Here is a 26,955-nt window from a genome sequence, read left to right as displayed (position 1 = left end):
GCCAGAGGCAGCAAAGCAACCCCACAACATCAGGGATCCTCCACCATGTTTGACTGTAGGGACCGTGTTTTTTTCTTTGAATGCCTCTTTTTTTCCTGTAAACTCTATGTTGATGGCTTTTCCCAAAAAGCTCTACTTTTGTCTCATCTAACCAGAGAACATTCTTCCAAAACGTTTTAGGCTTTCTCAGGTAAGTTTTGGTAAACTCCAGCCTGGCTTTTTTATGTCTCGGGGTAAGAAGTGGGGTCTTGCTGGGTATCCTACCATACAGTCCCTTTTCATTCAGACGCCGACGGATAGTGCGGGTTTACACTGTTGTACCCTCAGACTGCAGGGCAGCTTGAACCTGTTTGGATGTTAGTCGAGGTTCTTTATCCACCATCCGCACAATCTTGCGTTGAAATCTCTCGTCAATTTTTCTTTTCCTTCCATATCTAGGGAGGTTAGCCACAGTGCCATGGGTTTTAAACTTCTTGATGACACTGCGCACCATAGACATAGGAACTTTCAGGTATTTGGAGATGGACTTGTAGCCTTGAGATTGCTCATGCTTCCTCACAATTTGGACTATCAAGTCCTCAGACAGTTATTTGGTCTTCTTTCTTTTCTCCGTGCTCAATGTGGTACACACAAGGACACAGGACAGAGGTTGAGTCAACTTTAATCCATCATGTAAACTGGCTGCAAGTGTGATTTAGTTATTGCCAACACCTGTTAGGTGCCACAGGTAAGTTACAGGTGCTGTTAATTACACAAATTAGAGAAGCATCACATGATTTTTCAAACAGTGCCAATACTTGTGTCCACCCCCTTTTTTATGTTTGGTGTGGAATTATATCCAATTTGGCTTTATGACAACATTTTTTTTTTCTTCATTGAAGACAAATTAAATGAAGATAATAATACCAAAGAATTTGTGATTGCAATCATTTTCAAGAAGAATCTGAGTATTATCTGACAGAATTGCAGGGGTGCCAATACTTTTGGCCAGCACTGTAAATTTATTTATTTTTTGTTAGTATTTTGGAAAACCAGCCCTGGCTTTCAACACTGCCTCAATCCTTCTGGGCATGCTCTCGATCAGATCTAAGCTTTTCTCCACCGAAATCTGATCCCAGGTCTCTTCAACATGTTCCCAATCTTGGTGCATACTTGGTCAACTTGTTTATCTATACAGCTTTTTCTTCAACTTTACCCACAAGTGTTCAATTGGGTTGAAGTCTGGGGACTGGTGGTGCCCATCCATCACCTCTACTTCATTGTCATTGAACCATTTCATAGCCAACCTTTATGTATACTTTGGGTTGTTGTCCTGCTGGAACACTGTCATCCATTTCATACCCATAGTATGCAAGGGTACAAAGTAACTCGCTTTGTAAGATGCTTACATATAGCTTAGCATTGAGACCACTATTAATCTTGGTCAAGTATCCAACACTTCTACCGAACTTATAAGTTCCTTCAATTTCTTGATTTGTTAGCCCCTTTCTCTTTTGTTTACTCCAGACCCATTTGCACCCATCAGACCCTAGTCTATTGACTTTTGTCTCTTCGCTCCAAATCACCAATTTCCACTTTTCTACTGTTCACTTTTCGTACATTTTTGGAAACTTGAGCTGACGCTTCTTATGACGATATTGAAGTCGAGACTTCTTCACTTTTTTTTCTGGACACTATTCCAGACTTGTGTAACGTGTATCATACGGTGATTGCATAGACCACTGTGATCTCACTATTACAAAGCATACGAGACACGTTCTGCCATCATTTGCCATCTCCTGATATTTTTCTTTTCTTTACTTTTGAATTTATTGACGGACTTCATTTCATATTCTTCTAACTGACATGGCACTCACATGATGCAGTTTGGCAATTTTATTGGCCAAGAGACCGCTGTCGATGAGCTGGGTGAGGCTGTTTCTCTTTTCTTGGAAAATCGTTATGGCTGCTTCTTGATTCAAACCAGTGACCTTTTGCTTGGAAATCGACCTAATAACACACTGAGCTATTAGAGGATGTGAGAACAGGTTGTAAATTGTAGTATACTGGAAGAAAAAGATTTTTCAAACACCAGGAGCAAAACAGTAACAATGTAGTCACATGACAAGAATCTGCATGACTAATCATATGCTAAATAGTTGCAAGTTAAATTTATGTATGAGATAACCAAGATGATTGTCTATAAAATGAAGGTAGTCTCAGGCTTAAAGCTGTAGTGGATGGTGAGTTATGTAGCCTGAAATTCAAAAGTTTGAAAGATTGTTACCCTTTTGTTCATCATTTCTATGTACCCAAGGGCGTACATAGAAATTGTAGGGCCCAGAAGTTCCAATTGGATTCCCCTCTCGCCAAAAAAATAATAAAAATATTAATAAACATTTCAGTGGGTCACATAAGAACATATCTCACAGCTTAATAGCCGTTATAAAGTAATTTTCCTCCTATTGAAGCCCCTTTTATTGCACGCATAAAGTAGAATGCCAACAAAAGTGAATCATAGCGATTGCATGATACCGCACAGAGCATTCCTGCATAGTAACCTCTACATGCACAGTATAATGACCTTATTGTACCCTCCTTTACCCTGGAAAAGTATGGGGACTTCAACACATCATGATTCCCAACTGTGACAGTATAATGGCTCCCACACCTCTTCACACTGTTTAGTGGCCCCCATTAGCCCTCCAAACAGTATAATGGCCTATAAACAACCCTCTGCACAGTATGATGGAACTCACACAAATATAATCGCCCCCACATAGCCCTCCAAATAGTATAATGGCACCCACATAGCCTTCCATACAGTATAATTGGCCCTACATACGCCTAAATATAATATTGTGCTCCCCCATAGTAATCCATATGGTATAAAGGGCCCCACATTGCCTTCCATATAGTATTATAATGCACCCCATAGTCCTCCATATAGTAAAATGGCCCCACAAAGTCCTCCATATAGTATAATGCACCCACTTAGTCCTCCACTTACTACACCGTGTGCAGAATTATTAGGCAAGTTGTATTTTAGAGGATTTTGTTTATTATTGATCAACAACTATGTTCTCAATCAACCCAAAAGACTCATAAATATCAAAGCCTAATATTTTTGGAAGTTGAAGTGTTTTTTTTTTTAGATTTGGCTATCTTAGGAGGATACCTGTTTGTGCAGGTAACTATTACTGTGCAGAATTAGTAGCCAACTTAATAAAAACCAAGTATATCGTTTGGCTAAATGCTCTTACATGATGATAGTAGCTTAGCCTCCGTCAATATTGACAAAACAATTCTCTTCATATGTTTCATGTTTTTTTTTATTACTCCTTGCTCTAAAAAGAACGTGATAATCTTAGCAGGACTTCAGTTTGTTTACTCTGTTCACCATAAGGGGTGCTTCACACATAGCGAGATCGCTACCGAAATCGCTGCTACGTCACGGTTTTGGTGACGCAACAGTGACCGCATTAGCGATCTCTCTGTGTGTGACACTGAGCAGTGATCTGGCCCCTGCTGTGAGATCGCTGCTCGTTACACACAGCCCTGGTTCGTTTTTTTATTTTCGCTCTCCCGCTGTGACGCACACATCGCTGTGTGTGACAGTGAGAGAGCGACGAAATGAAGCGAGCAGAGAGCAGGAGCCGGCATCTGGCAGCTGCGGTAAGCTGTAACCAGGGTAAACATCGGGTAACCAAGGTGGTTACCCGATATTTACCTTCGTTACCAGCCTTCGCTGCTCTCACGCTGCCAGTGCCGGCTCCTGCTCTCTGCACATGTAGCTGCAGTACACATCGGGTTAATTAACCCGATGTGTACTGTAGCTAGGAGAGCAGGGAGCCAGCGCTAAGCAGTGTGCGCTGCTCCCTGCACATGTAGCTGCAGTACACATCGTGTAATTAACCCGATGTGTACTGTAGCTAGGAGAGCAGGGAGCCAGCGCTAAGCGGTGTGCGCGGCTCTCTGCTCTCTGCACATGTAGCTGCAGTACACATCGGGTAATTAACCCGATGTGTACTGTAGCTAGGAGAGCAGGGAGCCAGCGCTAAGCAGTGTGCGCAGCTCCCTGCTCTCTGCACATGTAGCGACGTTATGATCGCTGCTGCGTCGCTGTGTTTGACAGCTAAGCAGCGATCATAACAGCGACTTACTAGGTCACTGTTACGTCACAGAAAATGGTGACGTAACAGCGACGTCGTTATCGCTGTCGCTATGTGTGAACCCAGCCTAACACCCTCTCTCCTCTATATATCATTAATCCATCTTCTCCCCGCATTCTGCCTTATCCTAAACTTAATACTCCTCCTCCCTCCTTTTCTCCCATATCTTCTCAGGCATCAAAGCTTCCCTCTTTTGTACTCTATTGATATAGGATCATATATGTCGCAATGTGTATTACACTCCGTGTATGTATATTATGTCATGTCCTGTAAAAGATTTGTTAAGATGCCATTCCCCCCTTTTTTTGTCCTATACCTTGTTATGACTTAAAAAATTTAAATAAAGAATTTATAAAAAAAAAACCCAAACAAATATATTCCCATCTCACTTGTTTATTTTCACCAGGTAAACCAATATAACTGCACAAAATTTAGAAATAAACATTTCTGACATGCAAAAACAAAACCCAAAAAAAATTTGTGACCAATATAGCCACCTTTCTTTATGATGACACTCAACAACCTACCATCCATAGATTCTGTCAGTTGCTTGATCTGTTTACGATCAACATTGCGTGCAGCAGCCACCACAGCCTCCAGACACTGTTCCGAGAGGTGTACTGTTTTCCCTCCCTGTAGATCTCACATTTTATGAGGGACCACAGGTTCTCTATGATGTTCAGATCAGGTGAGCAAGGGGGCCATGTCATTATTTTTTCATCTTTTAGACCTTTACTGGCCAGCCACGCTGTGGAGTAGTTGGATGCATGTGATGGAGCATTGTCCTGCATGAAAATCATGTTTTTCTTGAACAATACCGACTTCTTCCTGTACCACTGCTTGAAGAAGTTGTCTTCCAGAAACTGGCAGTTGAGCTTCACTCCATCCTCAACCCGAAAAGGTCCCAAAATTTCATCTTTGATGATACCAGCCTATACCAGTACCCCACCTCCACCTTGCTGGTGTCTGAGTTGGAGTGGAGCTCTCTGCCCTTTATTGATTCAGCCTCTGGCCCATCCATCTGGCCCATCAAGAGTTACTCTCATTTCATCAGTCCATAAAACGTTTGAAAAATCAGTCTTAAGATATTTCTTGGCCCAGTCTTGACGTTTTATCTTATGTTTCTTGTTCAAAGGTGGTCGTTTTCAGCCTTCCTTACCTTGGCCATGTCCCTGAGTATGGCATACCTTGTTATTTTGGATACTCCATTAATGTTGCAGCTCTGAAATATGGCCAATCTGGTGGTAAATGGCAGCTTCACGCTTGAATTTCCTCAATTCATGGGCAGTTATTTTGCGCCTTTTTTTGCCCAACATGCCTCTTGCGACCCTGTTGGCTATTTGCCATGAAACACTTGATTGTTCGTTGATCACGCTTCAAAAGTTTGGCAATTTCAAGACTGCTGCATCCCTCTGCAAGACATTTCACAATTTTGGACTTTTCAGAGCCCATCAAATCTTTCTTCTAGCCCATTTTGCCAAAGGAAAGGAAGTTGCCTAATAATTAAGCACACCTTATATAGGGTGTTGATGTCATTACACCACACCCCTCCTCATTACAGAGATGCACATTACCTGATTTACTTAATTGGTAGTTGGCTCTCAAGCCTATTCAGCTTGGCGTAGGACAACAGGTATAAAAAGTATCATGTGATCAAAATACTCATTTGCCTAATAATTCTGCACACAGTGTATAATGCACCCCCATAGGCTTCTATTTTTTTATAATGCACCCCCATAGTTGTCCATATATTATAATGCACCCCGTAGTCCTCCATATATTAAAATGCACCTTCCAGAGTCCTCCATATAGTGCACCTCCATATTTTATAATTCACCACCCCATAGTTCTCCATATAATATAATGGGCTACACATTGTCCTCCATATAGTATTTGCACACCCATAGTCCTCCAATTATTATAATTCACCCACATAGGCTTGTATTTTTTTTATAATGCACCCCCCATAGTTGTTTATATATTATAATGCATGCATACAGTCATCCATATACAGTATTATAATGCGCCCACATAGATAGACACCTGAGGAAGGGGACAGGTTGTCCCAGAAACGCATAGTGTCCGTTTTTGCTACTTTTTTGCTACCTTTTATTAATAAATCTACTTTTTTAATCAGCTCTTGTCATTAGCTTTTGATTAGCAGTGCACCTTAAACTGAATTTTTTTCCTCCTTCCCTAATATAATGCATCACCATAGTCCTCCATATATTATAAGGCACCCTATAGTCATCTATTATTATTATTATTATTATTATTATTATTATTATTATTATATATATTATTCTATATAGTATAATGTACCCCATAGTCCTCTATATAGTATTATGCACCCCATAATCCATATAATATATGCACTGACGCAGTCCTCCATATAATATTATTATGGCCACTGACGACCAATGTACTCAATGATTTTATTTATTTTTTAATCACATCTCCTCTTTCCCCTGCTGCTTCTGTCTCCTCAGCAGTGTGTGTTCTGTAGCGATATACATCTCGGAACAGTGGTTGTGCAGTTGTAGTGGGGGGCTGTGCCCCACAGTGTACATGTACCATGTTTTAGAGACTGTTGAATATTGTAAGATGCATACGTTTGTACCACTGGCTGACATCTAGCAGGAAGTCTATTTTAGATAGTACTGTGGAAGAGAGAGCGCAATAGGGTCTTACCCGGTAGGGATATCAGACACAAAAGGGATCATGGTACACTCACCTTTTCAGGTTGTGAAAGTCACCTCCTCTATGTAGCATATTCAGTAGTGGTATCAGCCTTAGCTCCGAGGTATAGGGTATGTAGTATAACGTAGGTGGAAATCGGGTATATACCGCGCTGATACTCAATAGTATATTAATATGATTCCTTTATTGTTCATACAGGCCTACGCGTTTCAGAGACATCAGTCTCCTTCCTCGGGACATCAAAGGAACAATACATCAGGAAGTCTATTTTAGATTAGATGCTAGATAAGATAGGGGTAAAGTAGAGGAAGTGAGGAGTGACAGTTGACAGGAAAGAAAACAGGAGGGAAGGTTCAAAATGGGACAATAGAGACTCGAATGAACGTGAGCAGAGTTAGGGGGAGGGAGACAGACCCGGTAGCTTGAGGATGAGATCCAAAATAGCGGGAGGGAACAGATGGAGGAGCAGTACCCCTCACATCCACACACAGTGTCTCCTTGACATAGGAATGTGGGGCTCATGCGGCCTGGGGACAGCATCTTCCTTCAAGTGGTGCTGCGAGCAGGATCGTTACCCACACAACTTGACAAAGAAGGCTGCTGTTAAGATGCCTAAGGGAAAAGGAGTACTGGCCGCAGAAACAAAGATTGTAGGACATGGCCTGGGACAGGAAACAAGCTCCACCCACAAAGAGAAGAAGCTGAGCACTGTGTGCTCAAAGGCTGGAGATTTTGAAACACCCTGTGATAAGTGGTACCTGCCTCCAGTTTGTGTACGGAAGAGAGATAGCCCATTCTCCTCAGGAAACTGCTGGGGAACGGGCGGCGGAAGATGGAGAGTCCCCCATCAATATAGATTTGTACCATTTTCATGGGCAGCGGAGAGTGAGATGAATCGAGACAGGAGTATGGAGCCATTATGAGCCAGGTATAGCCATTGGTATGGGCTGCATGCCTGTAGTGGCTGCCATAACTGGGCACACTGCATCACCCAAATGATCGCAGAGGCAAAGCAAAGGAAGGATGGCTTGGAGGTCTGCAGTTGTGGCAGGAAGCCCTCCGAGAACGAGACACATGACTCCAATTGGCAGTTGGTAAGGACCAAACCCCACCATTCCAGGTGACGGTCACGGTTATGGCCTCTGAGGATTCGACAGCTGCAGGCATTGTGGCCAGTCGAAAGAACTAAGACCCAGATGAGAAACAGCTGACCAGGAGGTGCCCGTGAAACCATGGTCACCCCTGACCGCACCGACCTTGAGTGAGCTCCTCTCAAAAAGGCCCCTACCCTGACACTATGTGTCAGAAAAGCCCCCAACCTTGCATACCACAAAAGTTAAGTGGGTTGCCCAGGTTTTTGAGGTGAAGAAGAAACAGGAGTCTTTAATCCGGACTCAGCTCGTGCTACCTAGTGGTGGCACAGTCGGTGGCCATGTCACCTTCACCATGACTGGGGCTATGGTCTCACTCAGGAGAAGGAGACCGTGTATGTCAATGCTGGGTAAGTGTTTAAGGGTCCCGCTTTTACCTGGGGAGATTGGGTCTGCTTCATCAAGAAGGCTGGGCCCTGAGGGTTGTGTGCGGTTGCGATCATGCACGCGACAGCTGAGGGAGCTTTCCGGAGGACTTACGACCCAAAGAGTCCTTACTGAAGGACTGTACCCCGATGGTGCTGACTCTACGAACCTGCTATCCTAGCAGGGAAACGGAGGCCAGCTTTCCTACCACCATGCTGTAGTCCCGGGCTGGGGCCATGGAAGCGGCGGGTCCCTTGGCTCTAGTGAACATCGCCCAGGTGGCCAATTTGGCTGCATTTGTTAAGGTGGCCGAGTTTAAGGTCACTTGGATGTGAAATTGGCCACAATTTATGTGGATATAAATATGGAGTTAACTCCCAGTTGAGCTTGTTGCACTGAAGGACACGGGACTGTTCTGTGTTTCGTGGGGTTGCGATGGGTCAGGAGATCCAGCCTCCTGAAGTTAGCCTCAAGCTGCAGAAATTTTTGTTTCTTTCCCCATCTCCAAGTTGTTTTGCGTACGTTGCGCCCCTCTCTGCTGGAGTGTGGAACTTGGAGAAGTGAGAGAGCTGCCTGTCCTTTGCTGTGCCTCTTGCCCTATTAACTCAGCCCTTGCCCTTTGGACACTGTCCTTGCCCCATGAATGCTGCCCTTTCCTCATGGATCTTGCCCTTTTCCCCGTGGACCTTATCCCCACCCAGAGCTCCTAGGCTATGTTACACAACCATGGATTGACATCCACAGAGAGGGTAGAAAGAGGAAGGAAACAATAGACCCTGAAGTGTGGGTCCAGGACTGTTGCGCATCTCGCCAAAAATGGGCAGGTGTGTGAACAGTGCTGCCGATGACAGAGAAGGACTTTTGCCTAGCGGGGACTGCATGTTTTAAGGGTGCACCTTCATCCGGCAACCAGATGAGTTAAATGAACTCTGGCCTCTGGCTGTAATACATGTGGACTTTTAGCATAACACTTCAGTTATTGTTTATATATATATATATATATATATAGAGAGAGAGAGAGAGAGAGAGAGAGGGAGAGGGAGATATATATATATATATATATATATATAAATAGATAGATATATATATAGAGAGAGAGAGATATATATATAGATATATATATATATATATGTATATGCACATAGTAAAGTATATGGTTGGGGACAACCATGTTTAGGTGGAAAGAGATGTATTTTAGGGGGCTGCATCTCACCGTGTACATACCATGTTTTATAGACTGTTGAATATTATAGGATGTATATATTTGTACCAATGGCTGCCTTCTAGTGACAAGTCGATTTTAGATGAGATATTAGATAAGATAGAGTTAAAGTAGTGGAAGGGAGGAGTGGCAGATGGCAGGAAACAGAACAGGAGGGAAGGCTTCAGTGGGGACCAGTAGAAAATAGGGTTCAAGTGTGAGAAGACTCAGTGCTTGGGCCAGTCACGGAACCCTGAGGTAACCTCGAGATGTCTGGAGCCTATGGCTCACCCCAACGAGCTTAGAGAGCTGTTGGGGCCCAGAATCAGATGAAGGTGAATGGAGTTAAGGGGAAGAAGACACAGACCACAGGGCTTGAGAATGAGATCTAAGATAGTAGGGGTAGGAGGGAACAGGTCGAGGAGCAGTACCTAAGATGGTGAGGAAGGAAAGAAAGGCCATGTCTGCCAAAATGGTGTGAAGTATAAAAGTTAACTGTATTGGTTAGCTAAGCAAATTCTGGTGTTGTGTGAGTTACTTACTGTCCACAATGGTGACTGCCAGCGGAGTGATGGACACTAGCATGAAGAAACCAGTGTCGTGCACCCCAACCGAAGTCACATCCACACACAGAGTCTCCTTGGCGAAGGAGTGTGGCAACCGTGTGTCCTGGGGCTGGCACCTTCCTTCACAGTAGTGTTGTCACCGCGCTCGCTGCACTGAGATATCAGATCTCAGGCATCGAGTGAGAATGATGGAGTGGAGCACTCCATATTCCATCACTGCTTTCACCTGTATGGCAACAATGATGTCAATACAGTTGAAAGCGTGATACCGGGCCCCCCAACTTATGGGCCCCATAGCAATTGGCGGTACGCCACTCTATCCACCTTGATGTAAAAACAAAAAGTTATAAGAAATGGTCATATTTTTGAAAAAGAAAATTTTAATCAAATATAAAAATCAAGGAATTAAGCCCTAGGATCACTCTTTTCTGATATTTACTGATTCTACATGTTGATGTCTATTTATTTCTACGTTCCTTCTTCAATTAAGGATATGATCAGATTGTGAAACATAATAAACAAGGATGATACTCATGTCTTAATAATCATTTTATAAACCACATTAATGAAATTATATTTTTTTTCTACTGACTTCCTTTTTAAACATCTGGAGCAAAATTATATTGATGACATCCTTTCCCCCTATCTTATAATCCACATTGGAATGCTTCTTCGAGCATCTCCAGCTCTTTGCCGCATAGACTGCCCGTGCATTACATGGCCATGCATTTGCAGCTGGTATGGGAAAGAGTATTGCCAACAATGGCAGTTGATCACCAGGGCTTAGCAATGCTGGATCCACGGTGATCAGCTGATTGTCGGACTACAACTGTAATTTGGGGGTTCATTTAGCTGCATTATATCATATGAAGACTATAAGACACGGAACACTTTCTTGTAGTAAACATATTCAAGAGATTTAGTATTCTCTTATGTTACTATTATATATTCCACATTTCTAAACATAGTGGCAGAACAAAAAAACAGATCAAAAATAAAAAGCCTTGTAAATTATTTTTTTAATTAAAATTTTTATTTGTGTTGTTTCGTTCTGTCATGAAATATCCCAGATAAGATTAACATCATTCAACAAAGATTACATCATAGGATGGAATTTAATACAAATAAAAAAATCAAACAAAACGGGTTTTATTTTTTTTATAGAAAAAGCTTTCTATCTTTATTGCGGAGGAATAGAAGGGATGAGAAAATGAGAAGGGAAAAAAAAGTACAGTAAGACAATTATTTCACAAGAAAAATTAGTGTTGGTGTTGGACATGTTTACTAGCCTACCATGCTGAAAATCAGTATTGCAAAATAAAAAAAAAAAATCTATTTTACATATACAAAATAGTACATATTCTTATTTAATCCGTTACGGTCTTGCTTCCCCCCCAACCCCCTGTGGACGGAAATGTCTACCTGTTTGTCCCTTAAAGTCAGAAATATTTATAATTTTAGGATAAAAATTTAGGGATCAACAATTTACATACATAATTGGGAAAACATCAAAGATATAATTTTGAATGGCTTTGACCTAAATGATATAAATAATCATCCACTTGCCCACTACAATACTGATTTTATTGACTCTAGCTGCTAAACTTTGGCATTGTCCACGTTCCACCATAAAACAGCAACATAAGTCACCATTTTCTATTCCACTGATTCCTCATGGTCCTTGATCTTTGATCCATCTCTTAGTCTTCAACTAAACCCAGAAGCATAAGGGAGGCGCCTTATCTTGATGAAACAAGCCATGATCTCTCCATCCGTGTCTGGAGCATCTACTGTGTGTTTAGTTCAGCTTCAAAATTAAACTTGTGTCTTTATAGTTGTTTAGTTAGTGTGAGGTAGCTTAAACCTGGGAAGTTTTAGATTTTGCCCTAAACTTCCTTCATCTCATATTGGAAATTAAAAAAAAAAAACAACAAAGGGCAGGTGAAGTTGAAATCCTGGAATTTTTTTGATTTGCTATCTACAGTATAATAAAAAAAAGTAAAAAGAACAAAGCTCAGATCAACTTGTACTTTCCAAAAAAGTTATTTTTATATCAGTTGATGTTACAAAATACAAACTTTTTTACAACAATAGCACCATTTCATTCAATGACACACAGTACTTCTGCTGGAATACACTGTGAGGGGGGGAGGGTTGCTTTAAACTGCACTTCGTACATCAGTTAGGAGGGGGCCTTCAATCATGCCAGTTAGTGTCACACCTTCACCTGACCCATAGGTCGTACAGGAAGACAATAAATAAATAATACCATGATTTTATTCCGTAGTCTGCCCAGTTCTGGCCTTGCAATACAAAATAAAATGTCCAAAATGTAAGCGCGTGGATGAATGGAAATTTGGGGTCAGTTCAGCCATTCAGTGCAGAAGTCCTAAAAGTGATTGGAAAGTACTCAGGTCCTTAGGGTTTTTATTTATTTTTATTTACTTTTTTTTTGGTTTTTACAAGAAGCAAACTGGGCCAATGTCAACGCCAAATTCCTGATCAGCTCCACCAATATCCATAGGTGCAATGTCTACAATGGGCAGGCGGGAAGTTTTCTGTGTCCTGTATTCTATAACTGTCTTGCCCCATTTGCCAGTGTGTTTCTGAAATAAATAAGAAACAATAGTTAGTTGAAAAATCAGATACATATTAACTCAATATCTTAGATAATAGACTTAATCTAATCAAAGGTACTCCTGCGATTCTGCAACCAGTATTGCAATTTAGTCTTACATTTACATCCCGTACCCTTTCTCTTCCAAAACGGGTCAATTCTGGTGCAAGATAACTTCTATTCACTATGGTGCACTTTTTATTTGCTGGAACATTTTTGCTTTTGCTTAATATACATTTATTTGAGCCTCACGATTTATACTATATTTAATATATTTTTTGGGGTATTTCTAGATCTTTATTCACCTTGCAGCCATCTTCCAATGCGGTGTATGTAAATCTGCTGTTGCCCTCAGCTCTAATCTCGACATCATTGGATCCTTGGAGTAGGAGAGCCTTTTTAAGGTTGCCTGAGGCCTCTTCCAGGAAAGCTATGCTGTTCTTGCAGTGGTAGGTGATGTTCTGTGATGCGTCAGTAGACAGCAGGCGTAGGAAGGTCATCTGGATACTGGCAGTATTGGGTGCAGAGCTGTCTTCACCATAGCTGAACTGCAGTTGCAGAAACAAATATATATATAAGTTTGTGATCAATCAAGAAATAAGAAATGTATCATTAACATTGGTAAAGATATGATTATCAGTAAGTTAATATACAGTAAGGAAAGTTCCATAATTTTATTAATTTATGACATTAACAGCTATAGATTATACAAAAAAGGGAAGATAGAAAAGGACTTACTTGGAAGCCACCATTGATGGTCTCTCCAAACCAGATGTGCTTCTTGTCCTTGGTCTTGCTTGTCCACCAGTTCTTCTTGGGTATCCTTGTTGGGTTGGGGTATACACATGATTCTCCAGTTTCCATGTTACAGAAGACTTTAATGGCATCCACAGTGCAACCCTGGTTGGGATCAATCCAGTAGTCACCTGCAAAGAATGATATTTAAGAGAGGCTTCAATTTTGTGCTTTAAATATCCCAATATTTTGATATTATTTTTTATACCAAATTCTACAATCCTAATCTAAAAACGAATATTTAAACACAGTCTAAATTTACCATATGGGCATATTGGGTGTCTTCTCAAGGCAACACATACCATCTGTCACTGTGGTAAAAGGAGCACTTTATATCTTGCCATAAACTAAATGAAATAGCCTCTAGAATATTAATATCGTAACCTAAAGGAGTTGACTTCTCCTTTGGATATAAATATTGATCATCACTTCAGTTTGGGGGCAACCCCACTTATCAGCGTTTCGCAATTCCACAGTGTACAAATATGAGTACTGTGCAGTAGCCATTCCTGGGTACTGCAGCTCAGTTCATAATGAAGTGAATGGGAGCTGAGCTGCAGTACCCGAGTCCTGAACCTGAGCCTGAAATGCAGTGCTGTTCCGGCTCTGTACACTCTGTACATCTGGCCGCAGTAGGAGCTGCTGATTTGAGGGGGTGCTGGGTGTAGAATGCCAATCCATCTGATACTGATGACCTATCCTAGGAATGGGTTATTAATATAACAGTCGTCGACAACCCTTTTAAGTCTTTCAAAAAGTATTTTTTTGGGGGAATGGAATGGTTATATGTAACTTACATAGTTACATGGGTTGATAAAAGACCTAGGTCCATCTAGTTCAACCTTCCTCCACCAGTTATATATTTTGTCACTAAATCATTCTTAACCGACAATATTGAGTTCAAGGAGACAGTGATCCATTTTAATTATTGTTTTATACATACCGCTCTTCCAGTCAGGATGGCAGAGTTTCAGGTCACGGCAAGTACGAGCTGGGTTCTTTTTGCTACCATCTGGGCTACGAATGCTCTCGATTTGGTTGTTCAGTGATTTAAGAGTGGCATCGACCTCAACATCATGCTGGCGAAGATTACTAGAGGCCTGGTCAGCACGCATGTAACGGAGAGGATCAGGTCCTTTCTCAGGTTGAGATAGGCCAGCAAATGCAGACATGTCAATGCCAGGGCCGGGAGGACCAGGGGGACCAGGGGGACCAGGTTGACCAGGTGGACCCTATTAACACAACCACAAAAAAGAAATGTTATCATTATCAAACTATAGATAAGTATTGTAAATGATTCACAAAAACATCCCAATGTCTATACTTACAGCAGGACCAGTTTCACCACCACGACCACGGGGACCAGGTGGACCAATTGGACCAGGCAGACCATTAGAGCCATCTTTTCCAGAAGGACCAACAGGGCCAGGAGTTCCCTAAATAGGTTGAAATAAAATATTTTATTGATTTGTTCAATTGGACTTTTCCTCAGATATTATTTTGTTTTCAGATAGATTCAAAACTTACTCTTGGACCACTAGGACCAGCAGGACCAGTAGCACCCTGATCACCAGCAGTACCCTAAACGTAAAGAAAAATAATATGTCACTTACATTGTAAGAATGAAGTTAATGCATGTGATTTCATTCAAGGAATAGCAATGAACTAAATGACATTCATTGTCTATATGTATATATATATATATATACATATATATATATATATATATATATATATATATATATATATATATATATATAAGCTACATATGTATAAAGACAGTGGCTCAATAATCCTATTGACTGTGGTTCCTTGGTGTTTTAGGTTTCCAATCCCAAAAATGTATTTCACCTTTTAATACCATTTTTAAAATAGTGATATCTAGAATTTTGATACTTATCAACTAGGAAAAGGTGAACTTTCATAAAAGGATGTTTGTAGTTTATTGCCATAGAGTATTTCACAGAATTTTATGTACCACAAGGCAAGCATCAGTGAATCTAACCTATAGAACTGTGATATCTCCTATATAACAGCACTAGGTTTATTATAGCAGTTTCGCAGAGTCTTCACTTATGATACTACATACTAATGTGGGCAAACCATATTTCTCTAGCAGTATCAACACATACTGGATTGATATTCTAGTCCATACTGACACATGCATGAAGATACTCCTGATAAGTAAATACTCTTTTCTCAGTTCTACTTACTGGAGGTCCGGGAAGACCCTGAAGACCAGTGAATCCTCTGTGTCCCTTTTGTCCTCTCTCTCCAGATTCACCAGACTCACCCTTGTCACCACGTGGACCTTGAGGACCCTAAAATTGAAAACAATATTAACAAAATTGTAATTAAAGATTGTACAGTTTCCTTATGTATTTTATGACTTGCTATGTTTTTACTTTCACACTAAAGATCTTCCATTTGATGCCTTATCCTTATCGGATATATTTCCATTAAACTGAAACTTTTAAATGTTAACATATTTGAAATAAAATATTTATTCCATGAAAATTTTCTAAACTGATGAAGTCCACATTTGCATGGAGTTTGTATGTTCTTCGAGTGTTTGTGGGGGTTTCCTCCTGATACTACAGTTCCCTCTTACACCCCAAATACATACTGATAGGGAATTTAGACTATGACTCACAAAGGGGACAGTTATGATGTCTGTAAAACTCTGTAGAATATGATGGCGCAATATTTATTTATTTTGTTAACGGCCTTCAGCTCAATCTCGAGCCATGGCTACTTGATGGATGAACGCTCTGTAGGAAGATTGATCTTGTGCAGCCTAGATAGGGCAACCACCGTTATCTTGATTGTATCAAGCCATGTTGGTCTTCCTCTTCAACTTGTTCCTTCTATCCTGCCGACCATGATGTTCTTCTCAAGTGATTGCTCTCTTCGTATGATGTGTTCAAAGTAGGCAAGTCATAGCTTGGTCATCCTTGCCTTGAGTGACATGTCTGGCTTGATTTGTTCCAAATTTGATTTGTTTGTTCTTTTTGCCATCCATGGTATTGATAACATCTTTCTACAGCACCACCATTTGAAGGCTTTGATTCTTCTTCTGTCTTGGTCCTTTATCGTCCCGGTTTCGCATCCATATGTTACCACAAAAAAGACCATACTATTAAAGAGCCGTATCTTCATCACCAGTGAAATCTTCCTCAATTTGAAGGCGCAATATAAGTGAGCATAATAGAATAGTCTGGAAAACACCCAACAATACTATAATGCTGGGTCTACATGTTTAGGTTTTATGATGCACTTTTTGTAGTAAAATCCAGGAATATATCATGGATGGAGACTCCAGTAAAGAAAACACTGAGACCTCTTCTCTTTAATCCACTTCTAGCTTTTGGCTTGAAAAACTGTATCAAAAACCTAAATTCATGAACGCAGCTTAATTCAGCTTTCACAATAAAGAATCAATTTTTTAAAGAATTATTCTGGCATTAATACATGTAACTTTGCAAGTCAGTATTTAATAATACAGAAACAAACTGTACTTACAGGTAGACCACGAGCTCCAGCAGGACCAGATGGACCCAAAGGACCTTGAGGACCCTAAAAAACAATAAATATTTTTAGAAGGTGACTAATGCAGTCTTCAATGATATCATTAAATGCAGTTATGCTTTTCTTAAAGTAATTTGTTAAGAAGCATATGGATAATTTTGCAAACAAGTACTATACTGATGGTTGCAGACAACTGGGGGAAACATAAAAAGGGACAAAATAGTAATTTATATTTTTTATGTTATTCATTATTGCTACTAGTCATTAATTGAATTTTACACAAAATATCTGAAGTGGGTAGTGTGGGATAATGGCCATAATAGTAGTAGTAGGTATAATTATTAATTTAGGGTCAAAGACATCACCAGATTAACAAAAGTATAAGATTAAGATGCACTAAATGAAATGTTCATTTATCTAAATAGACTCTCACAAGAATCATATATATCTTAAAATAATTTATACATATCTCATGACTTAATTCCGTCTATGTATAAATTAATAGCACCCTATACTGGACGTCAGATGTTATCCCTTCTTATGTGTAATGTACAGCATATACTGTAATACACTGATCAACCATAACAATAAATCTTAAGACCGCTTTACACGCTATGACATCGCTAGCTATAGCTAGCGATGTCGTGCGCGATAGCACCCGCCCCCGTCGTACGTGCGATATGTGGTGATCGCTGCCATAGCGAACATTATCGCTACGGCAGCGTCGCACGCACATACCTTGTCAGCGACGTTGCTGTGACCGCTGAACAATCCCTCCTTCAAGGGGGAGGTGCGTTCGGCGTCATAGCGACGTCACTGCGACGTCACTAAGTGGCTGACCAATAAAAGCGGAGGGGCGGAGATGAGCGGGCCGAACATCCCGCCCACCTCCTTCCTTCCTCATTGCCGGCAGGATGGAGGTAAGGAGATAATCGTCGCTCCTGCAGTGTCACACATAGCGATTGGTGATGCCGCAGGAACGAGGAACAACATCGCTACTTACCTGATAATGATTTTTTGTAATTAAACGACCTCTCCAAAACAAACGATTTTTGTCTTTTTTGCGATCGTTTTAGGTCGCTCCAGCCTGTCACACGCTGCGACGTCGCTAACGACGCCGGATGTGTGTTACAAATACCGTGACCCCGACGATATATAGTTAGTGATGTCACAGCGTGTAAAGCCCCCTTTACTCTTGAATGGCCAATTTAGTTGCGGTCCATAGAGAAATATGTGAAAGAAGACCTCTGAAGGTGTCATGGGGTATCTGAAGCAAAGACGTTAATAGCAGATCTTTTAGATATCACAATTTAAAGCCTGCTTTACACACTTCAATAAATCTTTCAATCCGTCGTCGGGGTCAAGTTGTAAGTGACGCACATCCGGCATCGTTCGTGAGGTATTTGCGTGTGAAACCTACATGCGATTGATATTGAACGAAAATACGGTGATCGCATACACGTCGTTTATTCCTCATACATTGGACGTTTAGTAGTACGAAACTAGTCAATTGAAACGTGTGACATCCCTCATACGATTTTGTTGTCTGATGCTATGTGCGCAGGTGTGCGCTCTGCACCGCAGCTTAAAAAAGGTCCGCTTCAGAGCGCAGCTGAAAAGCTGCGTTTTGAAGCGCCTCACAATGTCTGTCATTCACTAATCTCTGTCAGTCCGTCACTATCTCTGTCCCTCTCTCTCTGTCCATGTCAGTCTATCCCCCTCTCTCATATACTCACCGATCCCCGATCCCCGGCGCTGCACGGCATTCACACTGCTCCGGCGGCTTTTACTGTTTTGAAAAAGCCGGCCGCCCATTAAACAATCTGGTATTCCCTGCTTTCCCCGCCCACCGGCGCCTATGATTGGTTACAGTGAGACACGCCCCCCACGCTGAGTGACAGGTGTCACACTGCACCCAATCACAGCAGCCGGTGGGCGTGTCTATACTGTGTAGTGAAATAAATAATTAAATAATTAAAAAAAACGGCGTGCGGTTCCCCCCAATTTTAAAACCAGCCAGATAAAGCCATACGGCTGAAGGCTGGTATTCTCAGGATGGGGAGCTCCACGTTATGGGGAGCCCCCCAGCCTAACAATATCAGCCAACAGCCGCCCAGAATTGCCGCATACATTAGATGCAACAGTTCTGGGACTGTACCCGGCTCTTCCCGATTTGCCCTGGTGCGTTGGCAAATCGGGGTAATAAGGAGTTATTGGCAGCCCATAGCTGCCAATAAGTCCTAGATTAATCATGTCAGGCGTCTATGAGACACCCTCCATGATTAATCTGTAATTTACAGTAAATAAACACACGCCCGAAAAAATCCTTTATTGTAAATAAAAAACACACACACATTCCCTGGTTCACCACTTTAATCAGCCCCAAAAAGCCCTCCTTGTCCGGCGTAATCCAGGATGTTCCAGCGTCGCTTCCAGCGCTGCTGCATGGAGGTGACCGGAGCTGCAGCACACACAGCCGCTCCGGTCACCTCCACGCAGGTAATGAAGACAGCCGCGCGATCAGCTGAGCTGTCACTGAGGTTACCCGCTGTCACTGGATCCAGCGGTGGCCGTGGGTAACCTCAGTGACAGCTCAGCTGATCGCGCTACTCACCTCAGTTGCTGACTGGAGCTGACCGGAGCAGCGGTGAGTAGCGCGATCAGCTGATCTGTCACTGAGGTTATCCGCGGCCACCGCTGCATCCAGTGACAGCGGGTATCCTCAGTGACAGCTCAGCTGATCGCGCGGCTGTCTTCATTACCTGCGTGGAGGTGACCGGAGCGGCTGTGTGTGCTGCAGCTCCGGTCACCTCCATGCAGCAGCGCTGGATGCGACGCTGCATCATCCTGGATTACGCCGGACAAGGAGGGCTTTTTGGGGCTGATTAAAGTGGTGAACCAGGGAATGTGTGTGTGTTTTTTATTTCCAATAAAGGATTTTTTCGGGCGTGTGTGTTTATTTACTGTAAATTACAGATTAATCATGGAAGGTGTCTCATAGACGCCTGACATGATTAATCTAGGACTTATTGGCAGCTATGGGCTGCCAATAACTCCTTATTACCCCGATTTGCCAACGCACCAGGGTAAATCGGGAAGAGCCGGGTACAGTCCCAGAACTGTCGCATATAATGTATGCGGCAATTCTGGGCGGCTGTTGGCTGATATTGTTAGGCTGGGGGGCTCCCCATAACGTGGAGCTCCCCATCCTGAGAATACCAGCCTTCAGCCGTATGGCTTTATCTGGCTGGTTTTAAAATTGGGGGGGACCGCACGCCGTTTTTTTTAATTATTTAATTATTTATTTCACTGCACAGTATAGACACGCCCACCGGCTGCTGTGATTGGGTGCAGTGTGACACCTGTCACTCAGCGTGGGGGGCGTGTCTCACTGTAACCAATCATAGGCGCCGGTGGGCGGGGTAAGCAGGGAATAGGAGATTGTTTAATGGGCGGCCGGCTTTTTCAAAACAGTAAAAGCCGCCGGAGCAGTGTGAACGCCGTGCAGCGCCGGGGATCGGGGATCGGTGAGTATATGAGAGAGGGCTGGTCACTTCAGTTACTCAGGAGATTAGCGGTCACCGGTGAGTCCTTCACAGGTGACCGCTAATCAGGACGCGACACAGACAGAGCCGCAGCATGACCATGAAGTCGGGTGAGGTTCACCCGAGTTCATTCTGACAGTGCGGCTCTGTCTGTGTCTGCTGTCATCTGCCATTCAGCTCTGCTACATGGCTGTCTGTGGCTGCTGTTAGCGGCCATGTAGCAGAGCTGAATGGCAGATGACATAGTAAAAACGCATCCCTACACATTACACACGCTTGGCAAGTCAATAAATAAAAAAAAAAAAGGGTGCCCAATGCATACGTCACAGAACACATGATCTAAAGGATCGCACACAATATTGATCAATTTAACATAGACTACTAACGCACGTGTGACAGCAAATGAACGACCTACGTGCAATCTCATTAGATCGCATATGCGACCTGGGCGTGTCACATCGCATACGAGATCGCATCCCTAATTGTAAGGTGTAAAGCTGGCTTAAGAGGTGAAGTCTCCCTGGATCGGACTTATATTTCCAACACTTTTCACAAATGCTGGGTCTGACTGACATTTGGGAAATGTAAAGGCCAAATACAAACAGTGGCCCTGGAGGGAAAGTCATTTTTCTTAATCCATTGTTGAACATTTTTTGCATTGTAACAGGGTGAGCTATCTTATTGGGAGAAGACATAGCCAATAGGGAATACTGTTCCCATAAAAGGGGTGTTATTTGGTCTATTCGATGTTTAGGTGGATGATGTCATAGTAACAACCACAAAAATGCAGAGTTCAAAGGCTTTCCAGCTACACATTCTTCTTGTTTTAGTGCATTCTGGAGCGATCTCTTCTCCAGACAAGTGAGGAACACACATTAGGTCAACCAGATGATGTAAAAGAAGACATGATGCATCTGACCTGTGCAACCTGCTCCATGTGCAGTTCTAATGTTCACCTGTCCATTGCTGGACACTTTGCTCAATAGCCAGGAATAGCATGAGCACTCTCACGATCTGCGGCAAAACAGCCCCTTGTTCAGCAAGTCGCAATGCTCCATGTGCTGACACTTTTCAATCAATTTGTGCTTCAGTAGCACTATTGTAGGATAGTAATACCAGAGATATAGATTCTCATTGGCTCAGATCCTTATGTTGGGCCATTTTTCCTGCTTCTAACATATTATCTTATCTTTCGCTGCCTAATACATCATAGCCACTGACAACAATTACGACAATATATTTTTCTGTAATTTTTAGACTGAAAAGCTATATCAAGTCTTATTAAATGAAGATGATACTTACATTTTCTCCTCTGTCTCCTTGTTTTCCAGTTGGGCCAACGGGGCCAGGAGCACCAGGGGCACCAGGTGCACCGGGAGCGCCAAGAGGTCCAGTCTCACCACGGTCACCCTATAAGGTTAAAGAAAATGGTGTGGTGTCATTAGAAATGGTGAACATGATGTAATGGATATTACTGTGTAATATTATCTACTGTGGTATTGCATACAATCATTAATGTGACTGAAGTAGGTTTGAATTATCATTATTTAACACGAGATTGAGGAACACAATCAATGTGAAAAATAGTGAGAAAAAATTGAGGTCTATTATGGATATGATATATATGATATATGTTTGTATCATATAGTATAGTATAGTATATTTTCATGAATATTATATAGTACAACTAAATAATTACTTAATGAAACTGCAAATTAAAATGGTTGTGATATCACTATGATGCAGTCTAAAAGAGATCATGTACTAATCAATCTTACCTTCACACCAACAGAACCATCACGGCCAGGAGGACCATCAGATCCAGGGTTACCCTAAAGAAAAAAAATAGTTTTATTTAATTGTTAATCCTTTTAGTTTATATCACTTTGATGTTTCTATACAATTATGTAACCTTTTACATTTACCATCACTTGCTCTAAGTTACTGAATATTTATACCACAGTGTTATTAAGTGGTGTCTCTAGTAAATCTCTAGATTTAATTAGATGTGAAGAACATGTGGATAAGTTATTTTCAGAATAGAACTTAAGTAGTCTGGGTAAGTCAGTATAACACTCATTTTAAGGGCTCGCTCACACGAGCATATCACATGGACAAGGGCTATCGGATGTCTTATTGGAAAGCCCTCGGACCAATGTTAAGGCCGCTTTACACGCTGCGATCTCGCTAGCGAGATAGCTAGCATGCGTACCCGAACCCGTCGGTTGTGCGTCACGGGCAAATCGCTGCTTACCTGCCTAGCGACGTCGCTGTGACCAGTGAACCGCCTCCTTTCTAAGGGGGTGGTTCGTTCGGCGTCACCGCAACGTCACTAAGCGACCGCCCAATAGAAGCGGAGGGGCGGAGATGAGCGGGACGAACATCCCGCCAACCTCCTTCCTTCCTCATTGCGGGCGGCCGCAGGTAAGGTGAGGTTCCTCGTTCCTGCGGTGTCACACATAGTGATGTGTGCTGCCGCAGGAACGACGAACAACCTGCATCCTGCAACAGCGATATTTGGGAATGGAGCACAGTGTCAACGAGCAACGATAAGAAGAGTATTTTTGCTCGTTAGCGGTCGCTCGTACATTTCACACGCAACGACGTCGCTAACGAGGCAGGATGTGAGTCACGAATTCCATGACCCCAACGACATCGCTTTAGCGATGTCGCTGCATGTAAAGCGGCCTTTATACTATGGTGCAGGGTCACCCAGCAATATTTTTCTCATGCCAATTCGGCATGAGAAAAAAAAATCGCAGCATCCTGTAAGTGGCAGTGTTTATTGGACAGCACACACCCCTTCAAGTCTATGGGTGCGTGCAAAACATCGAACTGCAGTTGGATGACATCGGAATGCAGTTTGAGTTACGCTGACACAGTCATTGGAGAAGATGGAGAAATTAAGTTCTCAGTCTTCTCCGCACCTGTACTCTGATTGTTGCATCACAGAATCGTAGCACAGTAGAATGAAACATTGCTTAAACTCTGATCAGAGATTGAGCTGAATGTCATTAGTATATTTGGCCCGATTATCATGTGACTCCAGTCTAAATCAGCAATTTGTGAAAATAATGGTTCTAAATATTTCTGCACAACTTTAACCAAAAAATACTGAGTCAGACATTTGTTGAGTGGTCAGTACCGATGGAATTCCTAGCATAACATGTTCAATTTCTATTATTTGGTTAATACCTAATATTACCATATTTTTTGGGCTTTAAGACACATTTTTTCCCCGACATTTTGGGGATTTCTTATAGTTCGGATGTGCCTGGCTCGCTGCAGGAAGCAAGCAGCAGCAGGAGCAGTGAATATTCATGTCATAAGTAAAGAAAAATGAATATTCACTGCTTCCCATACCCATAATCCTGCCCACCTCTCAGCACCGAGGTTAGTGATAGTAAACGACTGTAAAGATTTTTACTATTTCTGATGCCGGTGTTGAGAGGTGGGCACAATTATGGGTGTGGGGAGCAGTGAATATTAATTTTCCTTTACTGGAGTAATGAATATTCACTGCTTATGCTGCCACCGGCTTCCTGCAGTGACGACCCTTCTCCTGCCTTCCGAGTGACTGGAGGCGCATGGCAATGACTTCATGTGCTGCCTGTCACTTACACCTCAAAGTCAGTTGCTGGCATCAGGAGAGGACACCACGCACCAGGGGAGAGGATGGAAGGTAAGTAGAATCATTTATTTTTTTATGTGTGCAGCATAATGGGAGGCATATATACCAGGATGGGCCCAGGATGAGGGACATACGGTAGATACCACGATGATAAACATAGATACCAAGAAGGGGCCTAGGATGGTTAACATATATACCAGGATGAAGGCTAAATATATATCAGGATGAGGAACATTTATACCAGGATGGAAAACATATACCAGGATAAGTTACATAAAATATCAGGATGGGCCACATATATACCAGGAAGGGGGACATTACCCCCATAACAGTTTCAGCAGCAGATCGTCATATAAAAGTGTCAACAGCAGATCCCCCCATAAAAATCATAATTACATTTTTTGCTTCAATTTTTTCCCCTATTTTTCTCTTCTAAAACCTAGGTGTGTCTTATGGTTTGGTGCGACTTTTACTTCAAAAACTACAATATGTATCAAAATTGAGGTCTTACTTCACGTCCAGGCTCTCCAGAAGGTCCAGTCAAACCAGGTGGGCCAACAGGGCCAGGGGGTCCACGATCTCCAGCACCTCCTGGGCCTCCTTGTTTTCCAGGATCACCCTAAAAAATATTTGATACATATCAGATCATTCAGAATATAATCAAATACAGGCATAAACAACAAATTAACATCTTAACAGGGTCACAATTTTACAAACTTGTTTTATTTTGTTGGATGAAACTAAGAAGTGGAAAAAAAACCCAAAAAGGATTAACAAAAACCTATGAGGGTGCAATACCTGCCCATTGTAGGTATCATTGACATGGATACTAATATGTCATTTACTACAGTATGTTCAGCTATGACAGAAAAAAGAAATACATTGCAGATTCTGCAACAAAATCCACAAATATTACAGTAGTTAAATCCGTGGTTAAAATCCACAGAAAGAATTGACAGGATGCATTTTTAAAATGTGTAGCACAGTAACATTTCCATTAGGAAATTATCCGCATTATGTGGATGAGATTTTTATTCTCTGTTGCTACTTTAATCTGGTGTGAATTTTCTGTATGCAAAGCTGGAAAGAAAAAAAATGCAATAATGCCACAACATGGCTAAACCTCTACAATTCTAGAGCTGGCTTTATCAGTTAAGATTGGGAATGGAGTTTTATCTGACTATTGTCCTGACTCCAATCGATCCAGAGGCTTGGTTATTAAAAAGCTTAAAATAAGTCGGTAGTGATCTTCTGTGCAGTTTGAAATACACATTAGTATTTACAAGTCTATACTTAAAAGATAAATCTTTAAAGGGAATCTGGCATCAGGTTTTTGCTGTGTAATTTGAGGATAGTAGAATGTAGCAGCTTAGACACAGATTTCAGCGATGTGTCATTTATTAGGATGTGTGCTGTTGTTTACATTAATGAAGGTTTTATCACCAGGACATTATCATTGCCAGGACTGGTGCTCATATAAACAGTTGTCTGATGACGCCCCCTGCTCTGATAAACTGCTTACTGTCAATACTGTACACCGAGAGATGTATTATGGGCGGGGTTAGCTTTCTGAGCTCTGCCACATGCTATATTTAGGAACTCTGATTGTTTGACAACTGCTGCACCCAGTAAAGTAAGTGATACATTGTTGGAATTAGGGTATCTTCTCCTACATTATTCTCATCTCAGATGAGGTAGCAAAAATCTGGTGGTAGATTCCCTTTAATACGGTAGAGAATAATGATCTATAAATTTTGATTATTAGTTGGATTTGTAAACTATCTATATATGTGTCTACATGATCCCCATGACAAACTATAAGGAAAAACGTGCGTTGGGGTGCATCCATCTATCTAGAGGTTGGGTAATTATTTTATATTGCTTTAGTAGCTAAATATTTTTTGAATAAGGAACTGAAATATTGAAGTTTTATACACTATCATTATCTATTTATGCAAAATGTGTTAGTTCCTATACATGACATATGAAATACTTTATGGCAGACTTATACAATTTATTTATGTGTATTCATCTTGAAAGATTAAGCCTCTAATTTTGCTGACTATAAATGTATGCTGTATTTTTTCAATTCCCATATTTCTGGAAAACGTTTTTGTAGATGTTTCCAACAAAAAAGGGCTTTTGTATTAAGTATGGTACATTGCTCTTAGGATTTATTTATTTTCTACATGTTTTTGCTAATATTTTTTTAGCCCTGCTTGTACAAGTACATACATATGTGGAATGAGCTCATTACACATCTATTGTAGAAGTCATCCTAAGTCTTGATCTACATGTATATACACCGTGTGCAGAATTATTAGGCAAATGAGTATTTTGATCACATGATACTTTTTATACATGTTATCCTACTCCAAGCTTTATAGGCTTGAGAGACAACTACCAATTAAGTAAATCAGGGGATGTGCATCTCTGTAATGAGGAGGGGTGTGGTGTAATGACATCAACACCCTATATAAGGTGTGCTTAATTATTAGGCAACTTCCTTTCCTTTGGCAAAATGGGTCAGAAAAGTGTTTTGATGGGCTCTGAAAAGTCCAAAATTGTGAGATGTCTTGCAGAGGGATGCAGCAGTCTTGAAGTTGCCAAACTTTTGAAGCGTGATCACCGAACAATCAAGCATTTCATGGCAAATGGCCAACAGGGTTGCAAGAAGCGTGTTGGGCAAAAAAAGCGCAAAATA

General features: G+C 41.6%; 1 protein-coding gene across 2 annotated transcripts in view; it reads right to left on the bottom strand.

The window, feature by feature from the left end:
- Positions 1–11,180: 11,180 nt before the first annotated feature.
- The window catches only part of COL2A1 (collagen type II alpha 1 chain), an 88,665-nt gene continuing 72,890 nt past the window's right edge, over positions 11,181–26,955 (bottom strand). For both annotated transcript variants that reach the window (XM_075337152.1, XM_075337153.1), the window contains 11 exons: positions 24,763–24,870; positions 22,399–22,452; positions 21,923–22,030; positions 17,070–17,123; positions 15,761–15,868; positions 15,075–15,128; positions 14,876–14,983; positions 14,491–14,779; positions 13,491–13,678; positions 13,058–13,300; positions 11,181–12,741 (listed from right to left, as the gene is read on the bottom strand). In XM_075337152.1, coding sequence (XP_075193267.1) covers positions 12,595–12,741; positions 13,058–13,300; positions 13,491–13,678; positions 14,491–14,779; positions 14,876–14,983; positions 15,075–15,128; positions 15,761–15,868; positions 17,070–17,123; positions 21,923–22,030; positions 22,399–22,452; positions 24,763–24,870 — 1,461 coding nt within the window. In that variant the 3' untranslated portion in view covers positions 11,181–12,594. The remainder of the gene's footprint in view (positions 12,742–13,057; positions 13,301–13,490; positions 13,679–14,490; positions 14,780–14,875; positions 14,984–15,074; positions 15,129–15,760; positions 15,869–17,069; positions 17,124–21,922; positions 22,031–22,398; positions 22,453–24,762; positions 24,871–26,955) is intronic.

Source organism: Anomaloglossus baeobatrachus, chromosome 2, assembly GCF_048569485.1.
Source record: "Anomaloglossus baeobatrachus isolate aAnoBae1 chromosome 2, aAnoBae1.hap1, whole genome shotgun sequence".
NCBI lineage: Eukaryota > Metazoa > Chordata > Amphibia > Anura > Aromobatidae > Anomaloglossus > Anomaloglossus baeobatrachus.
This window is presented reverse-complemented; position numbering and strand designations above follow the sequence as displayed.